Source organism: Dipodomys merriami, unplaced genomic scaffold (genome assembly GCF_024711535.1).
Source record: "Dipodomys merriami isolate MVZ:Mamm:240054 unplaced genomic scaffold, mDipMer1.0.p SCAF_15, whole genome shotgun sequence".
Lineage (NCBI taxonomy): Eukaryota > Metazoa > Chordata > Mammalia > Rodentia > Heteromyidae > Dipodomys > Dipodomys merriami.
In genome coordinates, this window is record NW_027202826.1 from 29,869,446 (window position 1) to 29,892,978 (window position 23,533).

General features: G+C 36.4%; 1 protein-coding gene and 1 non-coding gene across 3 annotated transcripts in view; both read left to right on the plus strand.

Annotated features, from left to right (window-relative positions):
* Positions 1 to 14,675, plus strand: part of Myoz2 (myozenin 2) — a 31,426-nt gene extending 16,751 nt beyond the window's left edge. Inside the window, exons 4-6 of one of the 2 annotated variants that reach the window (XM_070022510.1) lie at positions 2,143 to 2,254; positions 4,299 to 4,482; positions 14,239 to 14,675. In XM_070022510.1, coding sequence (XP_069878611.1) covers positions 2,143 to 2,254; positions 4,299 to 4,482; positions 14,239 to 14,473 — 531 coding nt within the window. In that variant the 3' untranslated portion in view covers positions 14,474 to 14,675. Of the gene's footprint in view, positions 1 to 2,124; positions 2,255 to 4,298; positions 4,483 to 14,238 lie in introns of both variants that reach the window. The other variant, XM_070022508.1, reaches the window with a different exon arrangement.
* A 1,779-nt stretch (positions 14,676 to 16,454) lies between these two features.
* Positions 16,455 to 16,559, plus strand: LOC138827076 (small nucleolar RNA U13). Its single transcript, XR_011371946.1, has one exon. It is a non-coding gene; the product is annotated as a small nucleolar RNA U13 (small nucleolar RNA).
* Positions 16,560 to 23,533: the final 6,974 nt, after the last annotated feature.

Sequence of the window (23,533 nt, forward strand, 5' to 3'; positions counted from 1 at the left end):
AGCATATGTGATTTTTCAAAAAAAAGAAAGTCCTACATACATGATTTAGTTTGAAACTTAGGTTACATCTTCAGAAACTGATGGCAGATGAGGCTAGACATGTAGATCTGAGAGTAAGGATAAAACATTTAGGTTTTATTCACAGTAATTTAGGTTCAAGTTCCCATAAGGTTGACCCTCAGGCAGAGGTTGCTTTGAGGAAAGGCCTTCCCAAAATAAATCTGTCTGAGCTCTCCTAACAGAGTAAGGCTTTTTGTTTAATAAAGCCATTTCTTGAAAATAGTCAGATGGACTATTGCACAAATGTAATTTATATGTGATAACTGCATTTTTATCATTGTCATTATCTGCAGAATAAATGAGGGCTCTGATACAGCTGGGAAAAGAATAAAGAATTAAATTATAGTAGTGATTTAAAAGTAGACTTTTATTTGTATGCCTCAGAGACTAACATAAGTGAAAATGACAGGTGGAGTATGAAAATAAGTGTCAATTTTACTTTCTTCTTATGATATCAGATAAGGATCTTAATTATATCCTTTATTTCTGATATTTGAATTATGTATAAAACAGACTTTTATTATCAAAGTTCTATAAAATTGGAGTATTTTAATTCTGAAAAATAAATGTAAAAAATATATTTTGCCACAAAGCCTAATAAGTGTATATGTGAAAAACATGGTATTAAATATTCCCTAAATATTCTTAAATATATACTAATTTCCTAATATGTCATGCAGCAGAATAAGCCAATATTGGTATCTCTTTACTTAGCTTTCCACTGAGCTTTTTTTCTGAATTTGATCTTAGGCACTTCTCTTTAAAATACATATATTTTGGGGGCTGGGAAGGTGGCTCAGTGTTAGAGTGCTTGCCTTGCATGCTTGAGGCCCTGGGTTCGATTCCTCAGCACCACATAAGCAGAAAAAAAAAAGCCGGAAGTGGCACTGTGGCTCAAGTGGTAGAATGCTAGCCTTGAGCTGAAGAGCTGAGGGACAGCACCCAGGCCCAGAGTTCAGGCCCCACAACCGGACTCCCCCCAAAAAAATACATATATTTTATGTAAGTAGGATAATATTACCACATAAGGCCTACACAACTTCTGAGGACATAATCTATGGCAATGTTTACTTTTTTCTCTTAAAATTTAAAATTAATGTTTTCAAGATAGTATATAGGATTACTATAGAACAAATTCTAAGTTATAATAGTAAAACAAATGTGATCAGGACTTAAAAGACAATTGGAGCACCAGTGGCTCAAGCCTATAATTCTAGCTTCTCAGGAAGCTGAGACCTGTGGAACATGGTTCAAAGCCAGACCAGGCAGAAAAGTCAGAGAGACTACTTCTCTAATTAATTAGCAAAAAAAGCAGAGCTGCAGATATGACTTAAGAGGTAGAGCACCAGCCAAGCAAGCATGAGGCCTGAGTTAAAACCCTAGGGCCAAATAAACAAATTAACAAAATTCACAAAGAATGAAATTAAAATGTAAAAGATAAATGTCTCCTTTTAGTTTTTCCTAAAAAAATCACAGTTTTCCTTCTGTAAGTCTAAGCAACTTAAAGTGCAAATGGTTTTTCTATTTGTTTGGGGGAATTGATACATAGAATACAATCCATTTGAAACACACATATATGTTTTAGATTCATATATATATATATATATACACACACACACACACACAGATATGTTTGTATATATATGAACTATAAAATACAAGGCTAATTGAAGAATCCTTAAGCCAACTATTTATCCAACATGCTTCACATTATGAGATTTAAAAGGTTTAAAGGTAAATGTATTCTTCTCATAAGGATGTTGTATATAGAAAATTAATTAACTGCATGAAGCCCTAGCTTCAGGCCCTGGCACATTCATGCTCAATTATTTGGTGTCAACTATGATTCAGTAGGTTGTGCTAAGACAGACTGATATCAGAAAAGTGTTTATCAAAGTGTTCTACCTTGTAAACTATAGTTTATACTGGCCTTGTGAAACATTATAATGGCATTGCATTTCTAATTTAGATAGAATATTAAATATATGGCTCCTGTTAGTTTGCCTAGCATAATGGGGTTTTCAGCAAAGTTTTTCCTTTTTTTAAAAAAAAACCCAAATACAGCATAATATTGCTATGCAGAATGGGAAACTGGATGGCAGTTCCATGGAAGCTGCTTTACAGCAAGCACCCCTGACTCCCCCCAACACCCCAGATCCACGAAGCCCTCCAAATCCAGAGAGCATTGCACCAGGTAAGCAATCCCCTTACAAATACAACAGTAAGATAGGTGTACACTCACCTCTGTGACTCATTTGAAACTCTCTTAAGTGACGTGTGTGTGTGTGTGTGTGTGTGGTGTGTGTGTGTGTGTGTGTGTGTGTGTGTGTGTGTGTGTGTGTGTGTGTGTGTGTGTGTGTGTGTGTGTGTGTGTGTGTGTGTGGTCCTGGGGCTTGAACTCAAGGTCCTGGCACTATCCCTGAACTTTCTTGCTCAAGGCTAGTACTCTACCACTTGAGCCACAGCTCCACTTTTCTTTCTTTTCTTCGGAGGATCGTTTGAAGCCAGCCTAGGCAGAAAAGTCCCCATGAGACTCTTATCTCCAAATAACTACTTAAAAAACAGAAGTGGTGCTAGCTTTGAGGACAAAGAAGTTCAGGGATAGCGCCCAGGCCCTAAGTTCAAGCCCCACAACTAACAGAAAAGAAAGAAAGAAAGAAAGAAAAGAATATGTATTAAAGGCATAGTGGCTTATGCCTTTAATCCTAGCACTTGTTAACATAGGTAGGGCCTAAGGATTGAGTGAGTTTGAAGCCAGCTTGAATTACATAGTGAGTCTGAGATGGATGTGGGTTATCTAACAAGGCATTTTCTCAAACAAAGAGGAGTAGAGGAAGGAGAGAAGGAGGAGGAGGAGAAGAAGGAAGAAGAGGAGGAGGAGGAGAAACAATTGAGGATTTTTTCATTGTCATAAGAAGAAATCAAATCTTTATTTAAGAATATTTCTAAGTAATAATAATAATATCATACTGACATATGAAATCGCTCTACCAGCTATTTAGACAGTAATGTGTTGTGTTTGTGTCAGTACCAAGGCTTGATCTCAAGAATGTGTGTTCTTGCCCAGAGTTTTCCCTCAAGCCTGTTACTTGAGCCATACCTCCACCACTGGCTTTTTGCTGGTTAACTGAGGACAAGAGTCTCTCAGATTTGTCTGCCTGAGCTGGTTTCAAACTTCACTCCTCAGATCTCAGCCTCCTGAAAATGATTTAAAAGTCATTCCAGAAATTTGTGTGGTTTTTATATGATGCTCCCCAAAGTTTTCAGTTATTTTTAAGAATAACAAATCAGAGTGGTGAGACCAGAAACAGAAAATCTAGGTTAAAAAATATATATACAGAGGTACAAAGTAAATATAGGGTGGAGGCATGAAGAAGGCTAGGATCTCAATAAGACAGTTTGCCTATTTAAAGCAGAGATATTTTATAGGCCATTCAAATAGTTAAGCTAGCTTTGACCCAAATATTACTTCTGAAGAATAAGCTTTAAGAGGAGGAAGTTTCTATTTTTATTGTTATTTTTGTGTAGCCTCACATATAATCAGCATTCTGTTTTTAATTAAATTAGTTACAAAGTTTCAAGTCTAACGTAAGTGAATATAAGGGACACCTATTTTTTTCCAAAAAATTAAATGAATAGTTTTACACAAACAGATAGAAAGATAATAGATTCTAAATAGATGATGACAGATGATAGAAGGATAAATGATAGATGACAGATAGAGATTCAAGGGGAAAATAATGTATTATTCAGAAAATTTAAACATCGCCTGGTGCTGATGGCTCAAGCTTGTAATTCTAGCTAGTCAGGATATAGAGATCTGAGGATGGCAGTTCGAAGCCAGCCGGGGCAGGAAAGGCCTTTAGAATTTTAGCTCCAATTAACCACCAGAAAACCAGAAGTCGTGCTGTAGCTCAAGTGATAGAGCACTAGCCTTGAGCAGGAAAGCTCAGTCTGAGCCCCATAACTGCCTCCTCCCCCCCAAAAAAAAGAAAGAAAAGAAGAGAAAAATTAAACATCAAGAAGAGTGACTTCTTTTTAGAATTCCAGCAACTTACAGGAGTTTAAATATCCAACACTTTCAGACTACTGTTGTGCGAAGGGTCATATAAAAGGTTAATTACTCATCAATTTATCCCAGCATGGAAAATTGGACACACGGGACTGGTAGGTGGCATTTAGGAACTCTAGGACATTGTGTTTGTTGACAACAAACTGTTTGTGCTGTTTCTCCAAAGGATATTCTGGGCCCCTGAAGGAAATTCCCCCTGAAAGATTCAACACCACCGCTGTCCCTAAGTACTACCAGTCCCCCTGGGAACAGGCCATCAGTGATGACCCAGAGCTCTTGGAGGCTTTGTACCCTAAACTTTTCAAGCCTGAGGGAAAGGCAGAACTACCCGATTACAGGAGCTTCAACAGGTAATTCAGTCATCTGAGGTGACACTGTTGGCATGTGATGCTAAGATGTTTCCCGCACATCGAGGACTGAATCTCCTGGTAGGAAAAAATAAACATTTGTCTTTTATTTTCAGAAAGTAGATTTTCAGAAAATTAAGAGCAGGCACTCAGTGGATCACACATGATTAAATACAAATGGTAACAATTGCTGAAAATATATGTGCAAGAGCACACAATGCCTAAGGCTTTGTTTATTAAGGGTATGTTATTACTGAACAATTATACAGTGTGATTCTATCTTCTGGATTAAATGTTTGTAAATGAGAGTATAAAGTGTTATATATGTAATTTTTAAAATTCTAGTGTGGAACTAATTTCCTAAGAACTAGAAAAGCTTGCATAAGCAAACTTTGTGTGTGTGTGTGTGTGTGTGTGTGTGTGTGTGAGTTCTAGATCTTGAACTCTGGCCATGGGCACTGCCCTTGCTCAAGGCTACCCCTCTATCACTTCAACAGCAGCTCTACTTCCAGTTTTGGTACTTAATTGGAGATGAGTTTCACAGACTTTCCTGCCTCAGCTGGCTTCAGATGGGTGATCCTGAGATCTGATTCCTGAGTAACTGGGATTAAAGATGTGAGCCACTAGTGCCCAGATACAAACAATTTTTTTTAATGATTGAAAAGCTATCAAGAAAGTGTATTCTTGAAGGCCAAGATCCTGGAAAAAAGAGAACTCTAGAGATGGAAACCCAACATTTGGTACTTCTCCCTTCTAAGTACTGCTGGTCACTGGTAAAACCTAAGAGGGTGAGAAGCTGAGCAAAATTTTCAGCAGTTTCTAGCTTAGGAACTCAAAATAGGATTATAAGAACCTCTAAAATGGAGGTGCCTAGTGGCTATTCCATGACTTCAGCTGGAAACGTCTAGTGAAAATATTGCTTAAAAGTAAAAGTTAAATAAAAACATGGTAATAGATTCATTTGTATTCCCATGTTATGATACATAATTATTACCTATTAATATAGCATAGGGAGTAGGATGCAGTCTGACTACATCCAGTGGTGATAAAATGGATGAATATTGGATCCTAAGTATATTCACAATCTCAAAATAGCTGAATACAACTTTGTATTCTTGTACTCTCTTGACTATAGTCAAATGTTATACAGCGTTCAAACTTGTGGAACATGTAAGAAAAAGTAAACTTGGAGCAAAGAGATTTTCAGCTCTACTTTGAATTTTTCTCATTGGTATAATTAATGTTATGATTAGATATCTTTAAATATATACACAGTAGCTATTTTGTAGAATTTCTATGCAACCCTCCTACCCAACAGAATAGTTAGCTATTATTATGATTGTATTATGTGTTCAGTGCTAATAATAATTTTTAGGAACCTAACCCCACTATGGTCCAATCAACATAAACAAGGAAGCATCTATTAACTGTGCAGGTGAATGAAACATGCCTATTATTCACAACACAGATGACAAAGTGTAAAAGACTTTTAATCATACCTATTTCTACAGAATTACTCGTGGAATTATAGATATGCAAGTATCTTTGAATAAGGTATTTGGATAGGGTATTTCATGGCAAAATTTTACTTCAGTACCTTTGAGTAGGGCTTGGAACTATTTTCACAGATCTTAAAAATCTTACAAGAAGCCTCTCACTTTGAATGCTAAAGGATTCCCTTTCATTTGTATGTAGAAGGCAATAAATTTCAAATAAACAGGATGTAGTCTCAGTGTTGCCAAAGAAAAGAAAAGAAAATCCTGCTTTCCAAACAGCAACTTTTCACTGGCTCTGTACTAAAAGGTAGGAGACCAATGATGGGACAGAAGGAGAATTCTGATGTTTACAAGGGTAGAAAATGACCCACTAATTCATCCAGAGTGGGGAGAAAAAAACCCACAGAACTGGCTAAGAAGAAGGAAAGCAGCTCACTAAATATAAAACCCCAACAGTGGATCTGAGTACAGAGGAACTTTCTTCTTTGAGTTAGATCAGAAAATAAATACATGAATAAAATTTATTTCTGGAATCAGATTCAGCTTGAATCTAGAAATGTTCTTCTTTGGCATCTTGGATCTAATGGGTGACTCTATTTCTTTGCTAAAAAAAAACCCAATAATAGGTGTGTCACCTGTCAAGTTGCCTAGATTCCCTTGAAAAGAGACACACAGGTGGTTTAGTGTTATACTGTCCTTATCTTCACATTTCAAATTATTTTCAAAGTTAAGTTACTATAATATTATTTTCCATTTTGAGGCTTGAACCCAGTGCCTTGGGTGTTTTTGGCAGTCTCTCTGCCCATTGCGCCACAATCCTAACCTCCAATTCTTACTAATTTTCTAATGAGGCGTATTATTTTTCTGTTTTGTACTGATCCCTAAGACTTATAATGCTGGTCTTGGTCTAGAACTCTAAATTTAAGGAAGTGGATTTTTGTTTTTGTTTTGCATAAGGCTTCTCTACCCTCAGGCCATTCTTCTGTTACAGTAACTAATTTATGTCATATACCTCTCCCTGTCCCCTGCTCACTTTTTGCTAGTCAGCTCATTGGAGATTAAAATACAGTACAGTCTTTTCCTTGGTATTCACATAGCAGAATATCTAGACAGACTATGAATAATGAATGAATCAGCAAATGAACAATCTATTGACATACAATAGCAAATATCTAATGTGATAAAACATTCCCTTGCCTATCTTAAACATCTAAGAACAAGACATTTCCTTATGTACTGCATCAAATTTGAGTCAGATGTTTATCATCATTAAATCAGAAAACAAAATGTGGAACACTGAATTAGATGATCTTGTTAGGAGTCTGACAGCAACCATATGAGATTGAGTGGTTGGATATGATAAAAACACATAGTCCGTGTAGGCTGAGATTCTAAAATACACTTCTGAACCTAGGAAGTGGTTTGAGAGGTCTGGTGATCTAGTTCAGTAGTAGAGCATTTGCCTAGTAGGGTTAAGTTTGAAAAATTGTAAGAATTCTTTTGTGGGGGTGTGCAAGTGACTAGCAAAGTAGAATTCCAGCAAGTCTGGATACCAAGGTTCAAATCATGGTTTCCTAAATTAATGGGTACATGACTTCGGGCAAGTCATTTAGCTTATCTCTGTCAAATGAGGTATGAATAAAATCAACTCAGAAAGGTTTCTGTGTAGATTTAATAAGATACTCATGTGAAGCCTTTGGTAGATCAAAGTATGGCTGCAAATCAACACCATCTGTACCACCTGGAAACTAGCCAGAAACGCAGAATGCTAGAAGCTACCTAAGCCGACTAAATTAGCAATCACACTTTAAGGAGCTCCCCAAGTGGTATTGATACCAAGAGCGTGACAAGCACTTGAAGCAGTGTCTGGTGCATAGCATCCACAGGATAACTATTAGCCCTCCCCCAGTACAATGCTTTCTGAAGGTTAATAATCCTAAAATACCTGAATGCTGATCTAATTTGGTAAAGGCTTTTTTTTCCCAATTGATCTCTTATTTCTAGAAAAGTGGGTTTCCTTCCTGGACAGGAGTCCGAGCTAACACGATTGCTGAAATAGTGATCAGGACAAGGTTGTTGGAACCACCTTACGATCTGTTCTCCAAATTCTCCCCAGCAAGTTAGGACACAAAGGATAAAGTCAACCATCTTGAGAAGAGGTACAATAGGACATGATGTATTATCTAGCTCTTCAGAGAGGGGAAAATACCATAGTCAAGAAAAATTGTCTTTAATAATATGGCATAGCATGTCTGTCACCGCCATGGTTGAGGCCACTGTGCACATTTCCTCACTCACCAAAGATTTCTCTTTTCTTTCTTTTTTTGGTCAGGGACCAGATTTGACCTTGTACCTGACACTTTCACTCATTGGTTAGCACTCTGTAACTGAGCCAGACCTCTACCAAACATTTTAATATCTTCTTTACTGCCTCCCTCTCTTGTAATTTTCCTGTTTTTGCTTTTTGGTGGCCTCACTACCCATGCAAATTATCCAACAAACTTTGCTCTTTCAAGTTACAACCTCTTTAAAGGATTATTTTCTCAACTACATCTTAGTCTTGGCTAATCTTAAAACTTACCCTTAATATTACCTGTGTCACCTCCCAAATCCTCAAGTCAAGCATTCTACTCTCTCACAAACACTTTGTCTTTACAGTTCTTTTTTTTTTTTTTTTTTTAACATTTTGAGTAATGCTTCATTCCTCTCAACAAAGCCACCTCTTTTTAAAAAGGTCATCATCCCCTTCCTTACTTAGATTCTATAGTCCACCAATATTTCATTACATATACTCATGGCTCTCCTGCTTCTCTGTTATGCTCAGCTGCTAATGCTTCAGCTCTGGCCAATGTTGTCTGTTTCTTCACAGGCTTAATGTGGGCCAAATGGAAAAGAAAGCTTCTTGACTGTCTCACCTTCAGTTGATAATCACAGATCCAGCACTACCAGATAACCTTAGAACATGCTATAGCCATTTCTCTCCATCAGTGTCCTAAAGATAGGCTATACCTCCTCTTTCCCCGCATGGGCAAAATCCCACCCCACTCCACCATCAGCTGATGGCTGCAGGTGTTATTTCTGTGATTGTGGAAGCAAACTGAAAGAGATGGAACAGGTTTTCCTGTTAACAAGGTTACCAACTGAGTGCTGATTCCATAAGCTTTTTACTTTCTTGTCAGAAATCTGATGAGTTACCCAACAGTTCCTAAAATCAGCCCTCACAAATGCGATTATTCCCAGCCCCTCTTGTCCACTCTCAGACTTAGCCTACAATTGTACCTACTCTTGTTCATCACTTTTTTTCTCTTTCTCCCTACTGCGTTCTTACTCTTAGTATAGAGACAAATTTAAATGTCTCTTAAATAAAAATCTTCCTTTTTCCTAAACTTCCTTACTGACTATCTAGTATTTCTATCCAATTTCTTGAAAAACAAAAATATTTTCAAAGGAGTCAGGCTCCAGTGGCTCATACCTGTAATCCTAGCTTACTCAGGAGGCTGAGATCTGAGGATTGAGGGTCAAAGCCAGCCTGGGCAGGAACATCGGTGAAACTCTTATCTCCAATAAACCACCAGAAAACCAGAAGTGATGCTGTGGCTTAGGTGGTAGAGTGCTCCCCTTGAGCTGAAGAGCTCAGGGACAGTGCCCAGGCCCAGAGTTCAAAACCCATGACCAACAGGAAAAAAAAAAAAAAAAAAATATATATATATATATATATATATATATATATATATATATTTCTTCCCTCCTCCAAAGGAATATTTATCACTGTATATACTTCCTCATGTTTCATTATCTCTTGAACTCATCTCAAAGCACTGTAATATAAACAGATATTCCCATGTATTCATGTTGCATAGTGAATTCAGTTATAAATTCATTCAGCTTCACAACAGAATGTTATTATTTTCTCTCTTAAACACAGATTGTATTCATTGCCTTTTAGAGCACTAACTCTCCAGAGTCTCCATCTCCTCCTTCTTAGCTTCCACCGCTAGATCCTCCCTTTCCAAACACTGAATGGTAGGACACTATTTTTTCTCTTTACTGTACACTCACTTATGCTGGGCTGTGACTTCCTGACATTCCATCCATTTGATGAGCATCTACTTGCTGGTAAAGCCAATGAGATATTCTGTGCTGAACCTTTCCTTGAGCGTCAGCCTTCCACAGGACATAACCTAACATGTATGACTAACAACCATATGAAAATTAATGTCAGAAAGGAACCCAAACCAACTGCTATTCCAGTCTATTTTTTGCCCGATTTCTTTTTTTTTTAATTTTTATTTTTTATTGTGAAAATACCGTACAGAGGAGTTACAATTACATGGGCAAGATAATGAGTTCATTTCCTATCAAGCATTGTTGCCTCCTCTTTGTTTCCCCTTCCCATCCCTTCCCATACTCCCCCACCTCCCACCTCCCCCACCCGATCTCCCCCCCCACACCACAGTTGTAAAGTTCATTTTTGAATAAGGACATATCTTAGTACACTCCATGTTGCTCAAGTAAGCAACAAAGAACTTTATTCCATTCTTCCCCTAGTATTGGATACCTTTAACCAAGTCCTGTGGGCCCCACCTTCAAAAAGCACTCAGTTACTTCTTAAATAGCATCTCTAGCGTTAGAAACCACGTGATGGATCTCTTCCTTTGCTTAGTGTAAGTGTTTTAGACTGGGCTTTCTGCTTGTACTGTTTTCTTCCTCTATGCTGTTTTCCACACAACAGCTGGAGAGAGATGATTTAAAAGGAGAATCAGATCACATCTACTTCCTGCTAAACATGCTATTACCACTTAAGTGCAAACTTGCTATCAGGGCCTGAAGACTTAGAATTCTTGCCCCTGTGTCTCCAGCTTCCTCTTCTGCTCTCCTACGGGTCACCTAGGACCTGCCATGCTGGCCTTCTTAATAAAACTCCATTTATAAAATTCCATTGTAGCTTGGTGCCTTTTTCCTTTTTGTTCTTCTCGACTATCAGATAGTTCAGTGGTTCCATCTCATGCTTTGCTGAAATGACATTTTACAGACATTATAGTTCCATAGTGCTCATTTCCCTGAACTAAAAATGCAGCAATGGTATGAGCATATGAACTTCCCAACTCCTCACTCTCCTCTACATTTCCTCATTGCACTACTCAGTAAGTTATGCTATTGATTCATCTTCCCGAGATGCAGATACAAGTAGACAGCAGCAACTTTGTGCATCTTATTTAACACTATGATCTTGGCATCCACCACAGGACCAGGCACCTGTAAGCACTTATTCAACACCTGTTGTGAAAAATTAATATAGTTTATAGGATTGTGTTTGACAGGTCGAGTCATTTCTCAGGTGAAAATGAGATGGCAAGCTAGCCAGACTTACTCAAGAATCCGACCTTTTATACAGTTGTGTTTTCTTTTTCTATTGCTCTATAATTTCTGTCATTTTCTTTTAATACATAGAGCATTTAGAAGACAGAAATCCTACTTTTATTTATACACTGCACCATTTTTTTTGCTAGTCCTGAGGCTTGAACTCAGGGCCTGGGCACTGTCTCTGAGCTTCTTTTGCTCAAGGCTAGCACTCTACCACTTGAGCCACAGCACTACTTCTAGCTTTTACTGTTTATGTGACACTGAGGAATCGAACCAAGGGCTTCATGCATGCTAGGCAAACACTCTACCACTAAGCCACTTCCCAGCCCTCCATTTTTTTTGTGGCAATACTAGGGCTTGAACTCAGGGCCTAGGCATTATCCCTAAGCATTTTTGCTCAAGGCTAGTGACCTACCACTTGAACCACAAGTGTACCTCTGCCTTTTTTTTAAGTGCTTAATTAGAGGGAAGAGTCTCACTGACTTTCTTGCTTGCACTGATTTTGAACTGTAATCCTCAGACCTCAGCTTCCTGAGGCATGAACCTCTGATATTTGGCTACTCCCCATCATTTTTTGTTTAGTTAAATGCACACATTAACAATCTGTCTAAATTATTATATTCAAGAACAAAATTATGACTTCTATGACCTTTTATACATGAGAGAATAAAATCTCTAACTACTTATTCCACTCATGTACCCTGCCACCAGGTAATACTGGCTAATTTGTACTTTTCTGTAGTATAAATAGTTAAACCAGATAGGCCTTCTTTCTTAGCAGTATCTAGCTTTGTTTATATAGTGCCAGTATTGTGGCTTGAACTCAAGGCTTCAGGCTCCTGCTTTGCTTTTCTAGTCACAGTTCATACTCCACCACTTGAGCCTTTCCACCAGACCCTGCTCTCTGATGCTTAGTTGGAGATAAGAGAGTCTTTTGGATTTGGTTGGACCTAGTGGGCTTTGAATCTTTATCCTCAGATCTCAGGTTCCTCAATAGCTAGAATGATAGATATGAACCACTGACTCCCAACCCATGATCACATTTTAAAGTGTTTTTATTGTCACTGCCAGTACTTTTTCACAGTATGACTTGAGTTAATTAGTTATCCATCAGTTAGCTGGAGCACATTCAAGTCATTCTCTTAGGAAGAGAATACCAATCTAAACCATGCCTACTTTCTTTTAACCTTGGTACATGAAGAATTACACAAAGCTTTTTTCCTCGTTAACAGTTGACATTTTCCTTACTCCCTTTAAGAATTTAATTTTTGAAAAAAGATTATAACAACTCAATTTTTCATCCATCATCTCACTCCCAATATGGGTAATGAAAATTCTAACAAAAATGCACAGGTAGTATTTTTTCCCTAATTACTATTGACAAGAATTTGTTGACTCATTTTGCTCTATAATCTCTACTTCAACTCAAGAAAGTTGTCTTCGATCGTGTCTTTGGCCCCTCATTATGATCCTCATGTTTTGTTTTTTCTTCCCTCTGGAAGCTTGAATATCCTCCATATGGATTCATTTATAATATTTATTGTGTTGTTTGCTTCCTTCCTTAGAGAGCCCTTTCACATAATTTAGCATGCTTTTTCTATGGAAAAGACAAAATACAGTCTCTCAAAAGATAGCAAGTTCTTTTTTTATTCTTTTTATTTGAGAATGCCAAAAACAGAGGGGTTACAGTTACATATGTCGGTCAAAGAGTACATTTCATTTTGGATGTCATCCCTTCCCTCCCAGTTTTTCTCTCTCATTCCACTCACAAGTATATAGTTCATTTTCAACATGGTATCAGCAAGTACCATTGCTGCATGTTTACTCTTTGTCCCTCCAATTCTGTGCCTCCTTTTACATTCCCAAGAACATACAGATGAACAAACAAGACAATAAGAAAACAAAAGCAGCAAAAAGCAATAACGTCTTGTTTCCATTTCCTACAGTTCATTTCGATAAATATTATTTTGTATGATCAGATACACAGGCATTGCAAGCTCTTTGAGAATAAAGGCCATTTTTTTTTGGGGGGGGGTCTGGTCATGGAGCCTGAACTCTGGCCCTGGGCGCTGTCCCTCAGCTCTTCAGCTCAAGGCTAGCGCTCTACCACTTGAGCCACAGCGCCATTTCTGGCTTTTTTCTTTTTGCTTATGTGGTGCTGAGGAATTGAACCCAGGGCTTCAGGCATGCAAGGCAAGCACTCTACCACTGAGCCACCTTCCCAGCCCCTAAAGGCCATTTTTTTATTTTTACTTATTTGATCTAGGAAAATAATAGATATTCATAATTAGTATTTGGTTTCATTAGATGGACTAAGATTATCTGGTAACGTAAGAACATGAACTTACTAGAAAAAATGATGACAAAAATGAAAAAAATGAAACAAGAAACCGAGAGTTCAGTACATAAAGACAATAATCAAAGTTCACATGTTTATATAAGTGAAAGGAAAAAAGGATCATAAATCTAAAACATTTATAAACTAATTTAATTGCTACAGGAATTAAGCTACAAAGTATAGTCTGGTGGGGAGATAGAACCAAAAGATCACACACTTGTAGGAAAGGCAGAAGGAAGTATCTTAAATAGGAAAAACGTGGTTAGCAAACACATAGAAGTAAGAAATTTTTGTGATGAGCTTAGTGTACAGGTGAGAGATATTTTAACCCAAAAATAAGATTATAAAACAACTTTTAAATAGTGTGCTATCAAATACCTGGTTTAGCTTAAAGACATTGTCTTTCAATGGCAAGGCTTGGACCCCGAGCTCAAATACTGAAAAACATATTTAGAATGCCCAAATAGCTTGCCTACAGAATTGTGAACTAAGTTTTTTCCCCTGTTTTCTGGAAAATGATTTTGAATATTGTTATTACTTTTTTCTCTTCATTTCCCACAGAGTTGCTACCCCATTTGGAGGTTTTGAAAAAGCATCCAAAATGGTCAAATTCAAAGTTCCAGATTTTGAGCTACTACTGCTAACAGATCCCAGGTTCATGGCCTTTGCAAATCCTCTTTCTGGAAGACGGTCCTTTAATAGGACTCCGAAAGGGTGGGTATCTGAGAATATTCCCATTGTGATAACCTCGGAGCCTGCAGAAGATGCCGCCATGCCAGAATCAGAAGATCTCTGAGAAGGAAGCTGTACACTACACAGAAACCTTTCAATAGAAAAGTTCCTTTTTCACTATCCTGCTTATTGACAGCCACTTACATTCTTCTTATTATTAGTTGTGATGATTCAATAGCAATAAAAGAAGTTTCCTTTCTCTGGCATTTGACTTCAGTCTCAGCTGAAACACTAAGGAACAATTAAAGTATTACTTTTAAAACTTATGACTTATTTGTATTCATCTGTAATTTTATTTTCACCTGGTTTAAACAGTCTAGCCTATTTGATGTGCAAATTCAGAGGGATGGAATTTTCATCTTTGGTTCATTTTAATGTTATTCCAGACTAAGTTCTAAAAAAAAATAGAATGTAGAATCAAAACACAACATAAAAACTATATAGAATTTTGAGTTTTATTTAATGGAAAAAGCTATAGAAGATGATGACTAATGTATTGATGGAGATAAGAGTTGGCTGCTTCCTCTCTGGTGGCCATGACAAAACAGTATGTCTGAATGACATCTTTTCTTTCCTCACAGGCAATTCTGGACAACATTCTAATTCCAGTGCACTATTATATTCAATTAGTACTAAGTCAAGAAGATTATGAGAGAATGACGTAAGGGAACATACACTACTGTAGTTTTAATGATCAGTGTGTCTCAGAATTCAAGTTCTAAAAATTTAATGCAAAGTATTAATTTAACTCTACATATGCATTTTAGAAAAGAAAAAGTATAAAATAGATGGAATATATATACATACATATACATATATATATGTATCAAGGAGCATGAATTTGAATTGGGAGCTTTCATTTGCTGAATATTTCTGCCAAAATCCTTAAATACTAGGAAGTCATACGTGATAGAACATAACCCAAAAACAAAGAACAAAAGGACCTGAAACAAAAGCAATATAGACTATTATGACTTCTCTCCCCACCCCCACCCTGAAGTTATATAATTCATTTCCAACACAGTGTCTAGTTGGTTTCACTGTTAAATTGCTTCACACTTTGTTCCACTGTTTCTGTGCTTCTCTTTTCCCTCCACAAATCAGATAAACATATACAAAATAAAACATACAGAAGTAAAAAACAGGTATAGAAGGGAATAAACTAAAGAAAAAAGGAAAGAAGAAATGAAAAGAAAAAAAGAACCACGAATAGTATAATAAAAAACCTCTTCCAATTTTTGGGGTTCATTTCAATAAGCATTATTTCATATGATTTTATGCATATAGCTATTGAGCCCTTGTGATCTCCTCCTAAGAATATCCTCTGTTTTTCACTGTTTAGACTTCTGTTTATCATGTGCAGGTGTTTTACTATCCAGGGTTTACCCTGGAAGTTTATAGGCACATTTTGATGGTTAATTGGAGATAAAAGTTTCACAGACCTTCTTGCCCAGGCTGGCTTTGAACATCATTCAGATCTCAGCCTCCTGAGTAGCTAGGATTATAGTCATTAGGTACCAGCACCCAACAAGCATCACTATTTCTGTTGTTTTGGTAGCATGGGAACTAGTGATTATTTTAATCATCTTCAGGATTTGTTAGAGAAAAATCTTAACATTACAAAAATGTGCCTTCTAGGAAGTAACAAATATATATATATATATATATATATATACACATACACACACAACATATTGTATATATTTATACACACATATATACATATATTGTTACCATCCTTGAACTGTACTTATGAGGATCCTATCATATCATATCATGTTTTGTTCAGTTTAATCTTTAAAATTTAACTATAAGCCCCTTGCTGGTAGCTCACACCCATAACCCTCGCTACTCAGGAGGATGATATCTGAGGATCAGGGTTCAAAGTCTGGGTAGAAAAATCTATGAAGTTCTTATCTCCAATAAATTATCCCCAAAAAACGGAAGTGGACCTGTGGCTCAAGTAGTAGAGTGCTAGCTTTGAGCAAAAGAACACCAGGCCCTGAGCTCAAGCCCAAGGACTAGTAAGAAATATTTAAAAAATGATTATTTTCCAGTTCATAAGCATGATGATAGGGTCCTCATGTGCTTGCATGAAATGTGCCTCCCTAAAAACGTTGTTATGATGTGGGCATATTACCTGTCTGATGTGAAAAGGGAAAGAATGTACAGTAATTATATTCTGTTATCTATTTTGCTGATTTAGCCTTGTGTTAGCATTAGAGATGAGTTAATACTTTTAATAAAATTGACATTTTAATTACAACTCATGTCAAGCTTCAAACCATGGTTAAATCATCTGATCAGTGTTACCACTGAAAGGACAACAATTAAATGTGGTAGCTGTAGGTCAGTATGTTCCATTAAAAGATCATATAGAATGAGAAAATCTAAAGTGTTTTCTTTAAAGGATTAAACATAAAATAATGAAACAACACTCTGTTTACTATCTTATTTCTTCCTTTCCTGGAAATGTCCTAATTCAGGCTCAGCTGACACTTTTAGAAATGCCAGACTTTCATTCTGGTTGCTACAGAATTGAAAAGGAATTTTGAATGGGTTTTCCACTGACCTGAAAACCAGCAGAAGTTTGCAAAATAGAAGAATATGATTATTTCTTTTGAAGAACAGAAAGATTGTGGTAGTTTATCCATGTTCACTTTTATTCATGACATAGGAAAATAGGAGGACTATTTTAAAAAAGCAAATGAATGAAAATAATATTTGTTGATATATTTTTAAATGTCAAGCTTTATACTCATTGTTTCATAAAAGCCTATTTATATATAGGAAATATATTTATATACAAATATATATACAGTATTTTCACAATAAAAAACAAATATATATACGAACAAGTATATATAGTATTTATACTACATATCTTGTATATAGTATGTAATATATAAATATACAATACATAATATATATTTATATTATAATTACAATAATGTATGTCTTCCATAATTATCTTGCTAGGGAGGTATTAAAATAATCTAAACTTCATATTACAAAACTGAGGCTCATAGAACTAATGTGACTTGAAATAAGCCTTGCTTCAAAACATACTCTAAATTATAACTCACAGTTATAACTTCTCTTTCAGAAGTAACAGCCTTAAGCTATTACATTTGGACACATAATTGCATTTCATTACATTTAGTTAAATACTATCATTTTATCACATTTAGATAAATAATAAATTTAGACAGTAATTTTACTATGTTCAAATATATTATTATTATTTTTTTTTTTTTTTTTTTTTGCCGGTCATGGAGCCTGAACTTTGGGTCTGGGTGCTGTCCCTCAGCTCTTCAGCTCAAGGCTAGTGCTCTACCACTGGAGCCACAGCGCCACTTCCGGCTTTTTCTGTTTATGTGGTGCTGAGGAATTGAACCCAGGGCCTCATGCTTGCAAGGCATGCACTCTACCGCTGAGCTACCTTCCCAGCCCCCAAATATATTATTTTTAAAATAGCCATTATTTTATTTGTTTGTTTGTTTGTTTACTTTGGGTCCGGTCATGGGGCCTGAACTCTGGGCCTGGGCGCTGTCCCTCAGCTCTTCAGCTCAAGGCTAGCGCTCTACCACTTGAGCCACAGCGTCACTTCTGGTTTTTTTCTTTTTGCTTATGTGGTGGCTGAGAATCGAACCCAGGGCCTCATGCATGCAAGGCAAACGCTCTACCACTGAGCCACCTTCCCAGCCCTAGCCATTATTTTAATACCAGTCAAGTATAGCTGTAAATGAATAATTTCAGTATTGAAAGACATATAGACATAATTATAAAGAGTTGTTCAGCCTGTGTTAAAGTTGAACTAAGTAAAATAAACAACATGCATATATTTAATTTTGATGGAGAAATAAAAAAATTATATCCCATTTAAAGCCATTAATTTCTGCTTGCTATGGTGTACAATCTGCTGATCTATGTAATATTCCTTTTCATTCTTCTGCAAAGGGGAAAAAAAAAGACAGGGAATATTTGAGGGATAAAATTATGCATAATACAAACCTAAAGGAATAATCTAGTGTAATATCATACTAAAATCATTCCTTCAAAACTATTCTTTCAAACGAAAATGCTTATATGCTCTCTCAATTTCTAGTATACTGTTCAAAAGATACCTGAGTTATGAAATGATGTTTAGTTTTATTTTAGACAATTTGCTCTTATCTCACGGTAGGATGGATAATCAGCCAGCCAACTGTCCTTTAGATAACAATAACTATAGCTAAATTGAGAAATAGACAGTCAATCCAAAGACTATCATTGGCCTTTTTTTTTTTTTTTTTTTTTTTGGCCGTCTTTAACTCAGGGCCTGGGTGCTGTTCCTGAGAGCACTTCTACTCAAGACTAGTTATACTGCTTTGAGCCACAGAGCTACTTCCAGTTTTCTGGAGGTTAATTAGAGATAAGAATCTCACAGGCTTTTCTGTCTAGGCTGGTTTTGAACCATAATCCTCAGATCTCAGCCTCCTGAGTAGCTAGGACTTCAGGCATGAACCACCAGTGTCTGGCTATCCTTGGCTTTTAATTCTCTTCTTCCTTAGCTCATTTCTTTTTCTCTTTTTTAAATATTTTTATTGTAAAGATACTGTACAGAGGGGTCACAGTTACATGAGCAAGGTAATGAGTCCATTTCCAATTTTTGTTTTTCCCCTACCATCTCTTTCCTCCCCACCTCCCCAGCTCCTTAACTCATTTCTTAAAAGTATTTTCCATGTTGCAAATCATTTGAAAGGACCTGTCAATTCAAAGAATCAATTACTGCTTATTACAAAATCAATCCAAATAATACACAATAACTTTTAGTCAAAATGACCAATACACTACATCAATTTAAAATTTTACATCTTCTAAATAGAGTCATTTATAAATGTTTTAGTAACTTGGAAATGGAAGGGGCCAATTATTTTTGCAGATTCCAATATGGAGCATAATGTCCAGTTGTGAGTGTGAAAAGAACATCTTGAACTTTTCAACTCTGGGCACAGCTGTGCCAGCATACTTGTTAATTCTGGAATTTCCTCACTCTGCTGCCTATGCAAGATAAAACTTAGATGACATCATAAGTTTTTCAGCCACAACTGCTTTTTATTAAGCTTAGGAAAGCAATTCTTTGAATACTCCTTTTCTTATTAAAAAAAAAAAAGTCCTTCCATTCACTCTGATCTGTAGAAAGAAGAGCATTTATTCACTTATTATGAAAAGGGGAGAAGCGCCAGGCTTGCCAAAAGAACAAGCAAGGGAATCTATTCAAAACTAGCTGATCAAAGCGCTTTGTAAAAGTTTAAAAGATTTTTTTAATTACCAAGCTTTAAAATATTAAATGAACAGAACAACAATAACAACAAAAAGAAGTAAAGCCATGCAAGACTTTCAAAGCCTTAAAAGAAAATGTTAGTTTTGAAGTCTTATTTCAGAGGAAGATACAATCTTACCTTGGGCTTCTAATGTGATTCTAACAGAAAGATTTGGTACCTATGGAAAGAGATTTTTTCTTTTATTTTGGGGGGGGGGTGTCTCGTCGTGGGGCCTGAACTCTGGGCCTGGGCGCTATCCCTCAGCTCTTCAGCTCAAGGCTAGCACTCTACCACCTGAGCCACAGCACCACTTCCGGCTTTTTTCTTTTTGCTTATGTGGTGCTGAGGAATCAAAGCTAGGTCCTCATGCATGCAAGGCAAGCGCTCTACCACTGAGCCACCTTCCCAGCCCTAGAAAGAGAAATTTTTTTAAAGGCTCTTTTAAGATTTTGTATGTCAGATCTAAATAAGAACATGTTTATTAATCTGAACAGTGCAGTATTTTGAAACACATTCAATACTAACTTAGGGAATGGAGATGTTTCAGGAAATAAGATCATGAAAAGTTAGAAGGAAATAAAAAAGATAAATTCAATGTCATTCACTACTTTAAAACTGCTGACTGAAGAATTTGCATAGAAACTGCAATTCACTAGAGAAATAAATATAAAAGAACTGGGAGAAATTAAAGCTGGATGAGAGGAAATACAACCTCATCTATCCAAAGGCTAATTGTCTCATTTTACGGTTTATGAAGCCTTTTTCCTCCCTGGGGACAAATTTTTTCCACATATTTGCAATGATTTGTGTAATGTGGATTGTAATACAAATATATATTCCCATTACATTTGCTTTATCTCCATCTCAAATAATATGTAAAAGCAGTTGTAAGTAAAAGTGTCAGCCCTGGAGTGAGAAATTTACAGGCCAAGCCAATCCATTATATTTTCTTAAGCAATTTAATTTTGCTTTGTAAATCAGACAGCAACATGGCTCAAATGGCATTTCCTCATTTCCTGACCATTCTTATTTAAGAGAACACAGCACATTTCTAATCTAGTATTGTGATTGTGCTTTTACTTTTGCTTTACACCATGTATTACTCCACTACTTATGTCAGGCCAGGTGCTCTGAGAAGAAGCAGATGCAAAGATAGAACTAAATGAGCAAGAGAAATAGAAAGTCCAGAAAACCTGGGAGAGCCAGGAGTCCTCAAGTGGAAGTGCATAGATGTATTCTAGATACTCCTGCTAGCTCAGGGAGACTTAGCAAGTCTGTTGACTTGCTAAAACAAACAAAGCCACCTGTGTTGGAGGGAGTTTGGATTGGTCAGCAAAAATCTGATTCAGTATCACTGTGTAGGTCAGCCATTGGCTGGAAGCCCATTCTAGTTTTGGTACCTATTTAGAACATAAAGCAATGTGTATATAAGTCATATTTGTTTCAGAAATATATTCCTTACTTCTAGTATATAGAAAGAGATGCAAACATGGTATCAATCAGTTTTATCTCAATGTCAGAAAATCTGTTTAAAACTTTGAAGTATCAAAATCTTTGGCACTATATTAAAATACATATTAAAATTATTGTGACAAAGAAATATGATTTTGTTTTATGATACACATATGTATGTTTGTGTAAGTTCTGGTTAATGATCATATTAGTATATTAGCCTGTGCTATACTCTGATACTAAAGTGTTCTCTTGTTAGCCTGCCACAGGATGTAACTATTTCAGGTGGAGTATAATAAACAAATAAGCTATTATCTTGCTTGAGACAATACCACAGTACTAAGATAATAAGCATAATGAAACTTTTTTTGGTTTAAGTAAATAATTACTTGCTTACAATCACAGAACTTAGGAATTAGATATATCTGAAAATATTCTAGATCAATCTCCTCATGTTCAGAAAGGAAATGAGATCAAAGAAGCTAAGCTGAAACAGATATTACATATTTATTTTATTTTATTTTTGCCAGTCCTGGAGCTTGAACTCAGGGCCTGAGCATTGTCCTTGAGCTTCTTTTGCTCTACCACTTGAGCCACAGCACCACTTCTAGCTTTTTCTGCTTATGTGGTTCTGAGTAATCGAACCCAGGGCTTCATGCATGCTAGGCAAGCACTCTACCACTAGGCCACATTCCCAGCCCCTGAAACAGATGTTATAAATCTAAAATTAGGACACAAGCATCAACCTGTTTAACTACTCCTTCTATTATCTTCCTATCTCAGTAGTGAACACATCCTCCACAGTACACAATCCACACAGCTACTGCTGGCATGTTATAAATGACTTAGTGTTGTTATTTATTTTGGTCCCACAAAATGATGAGACAAAGGACAAAGGATGTGAACCAATGCAACAGTGATACTCACAAGACACTAGGTTGGAAATGAACTTTGCAACTTGGGAGAAGTTAGTGGAGGGAAATAGGAGAAAATGAGGGAGGGAGTAATGCTGTTCAAAAAGAAATGTAGTCATTACCTTATTTATGTAACTGTAACCCTTCTGTACACTACCTTTAGAATAAAATTAAAAAATATATACATGACTTAGTGTTCATGTAGACTGACAGAGATACCGTTATATAACTGGTATGTCATAACAAGAGCCATAACTAAGAAAAGATGCAACTGTGGACAAGAGAGTAATGTTAGTAAAATGGAGAGCCAGAGAGTAAAGTCCTTTTCTTTACAGTGTAGTAAATTTCAATTTAATCATTTTTTTAAAAGACCATAATGTCACAAGCACAATCTATATTGATTCTTTGGCTCCATTTGGTAACTGATTATATTGAGTATTGTTTGACAAATAATCAGTTTTTGTTATTTGTTGTATAGTCAATATTTCATGTAATGAGATTCTTTTTTGCCTTTAAATCATTGTGGTCTGAAGTTAATAAATTTGGGATATGTGGTTCTTAGCACATTATAATCACACGAAGATATAAGACTACTGTGGTTGGAGACGCGTTGAGTATGTACATCTGACAGTTATTGTGCTGGAGTTATGATCCTCAATTTATTTTTTAGATAAGTTTTTTGTTGTGAAAATACTGTACAGAGGGTTTACAATTACATGAGCAAGGTAATGATCCTCAATTTAGTAGTGTTAGAGTGATGTGACTCAAGAGGTGGAGCCAAAGGGGAGGTGATTAGGCCCTTGGGAGAGGCTCATTGAAAAGGGATGAATACCTTTCTCCTTGGATGCCAGTTAGCTTCTGAGAGTGCAGATGGTTACCAAAAAAAAAAAAGCAACTTCACTCTTGAGTCCCACTTGCTTCCTGTCTCGGCATGTGATATTTCATAAAACTGTTCTCATCCTTGTGATGTCATCTCCCATGATGTCCTTTGCCAGAGACTGAATAGATGGGACCGCATGACTTTTGACTTTCAAAACTTAGCAAAACTGTGAACTAAGATCATGTCTTCCTTTATGGAGTTCTCAGCATCAAGCATTCTGTTATAGAAATAGAAAATGGATTAATACACAAGCCATAATGAGTACTATTTTCTGACTAGATGGCAGTAAATTTCCATTATGTATTAAAGAGAAAACATTGTTTTTAATCAATAAAAACCTGTACCATGTCTTTAAATTATACTTGTTCTTTAAAAGAGTCTAAGACTCTTTCCAAATAACCAGCAAAATGTTGGAAGTGTGGCTCAAGTAGTAGCACATGAGTTGTGGATCCAAAAGTGAAGTCAGATCATGAGATCCTGAATTCAAGCCCTGCTACGCACACACACGCACGCAAACACACACACACACACACACACACGTATTACTTCATGAAAATTTGAATTGTTTTAAA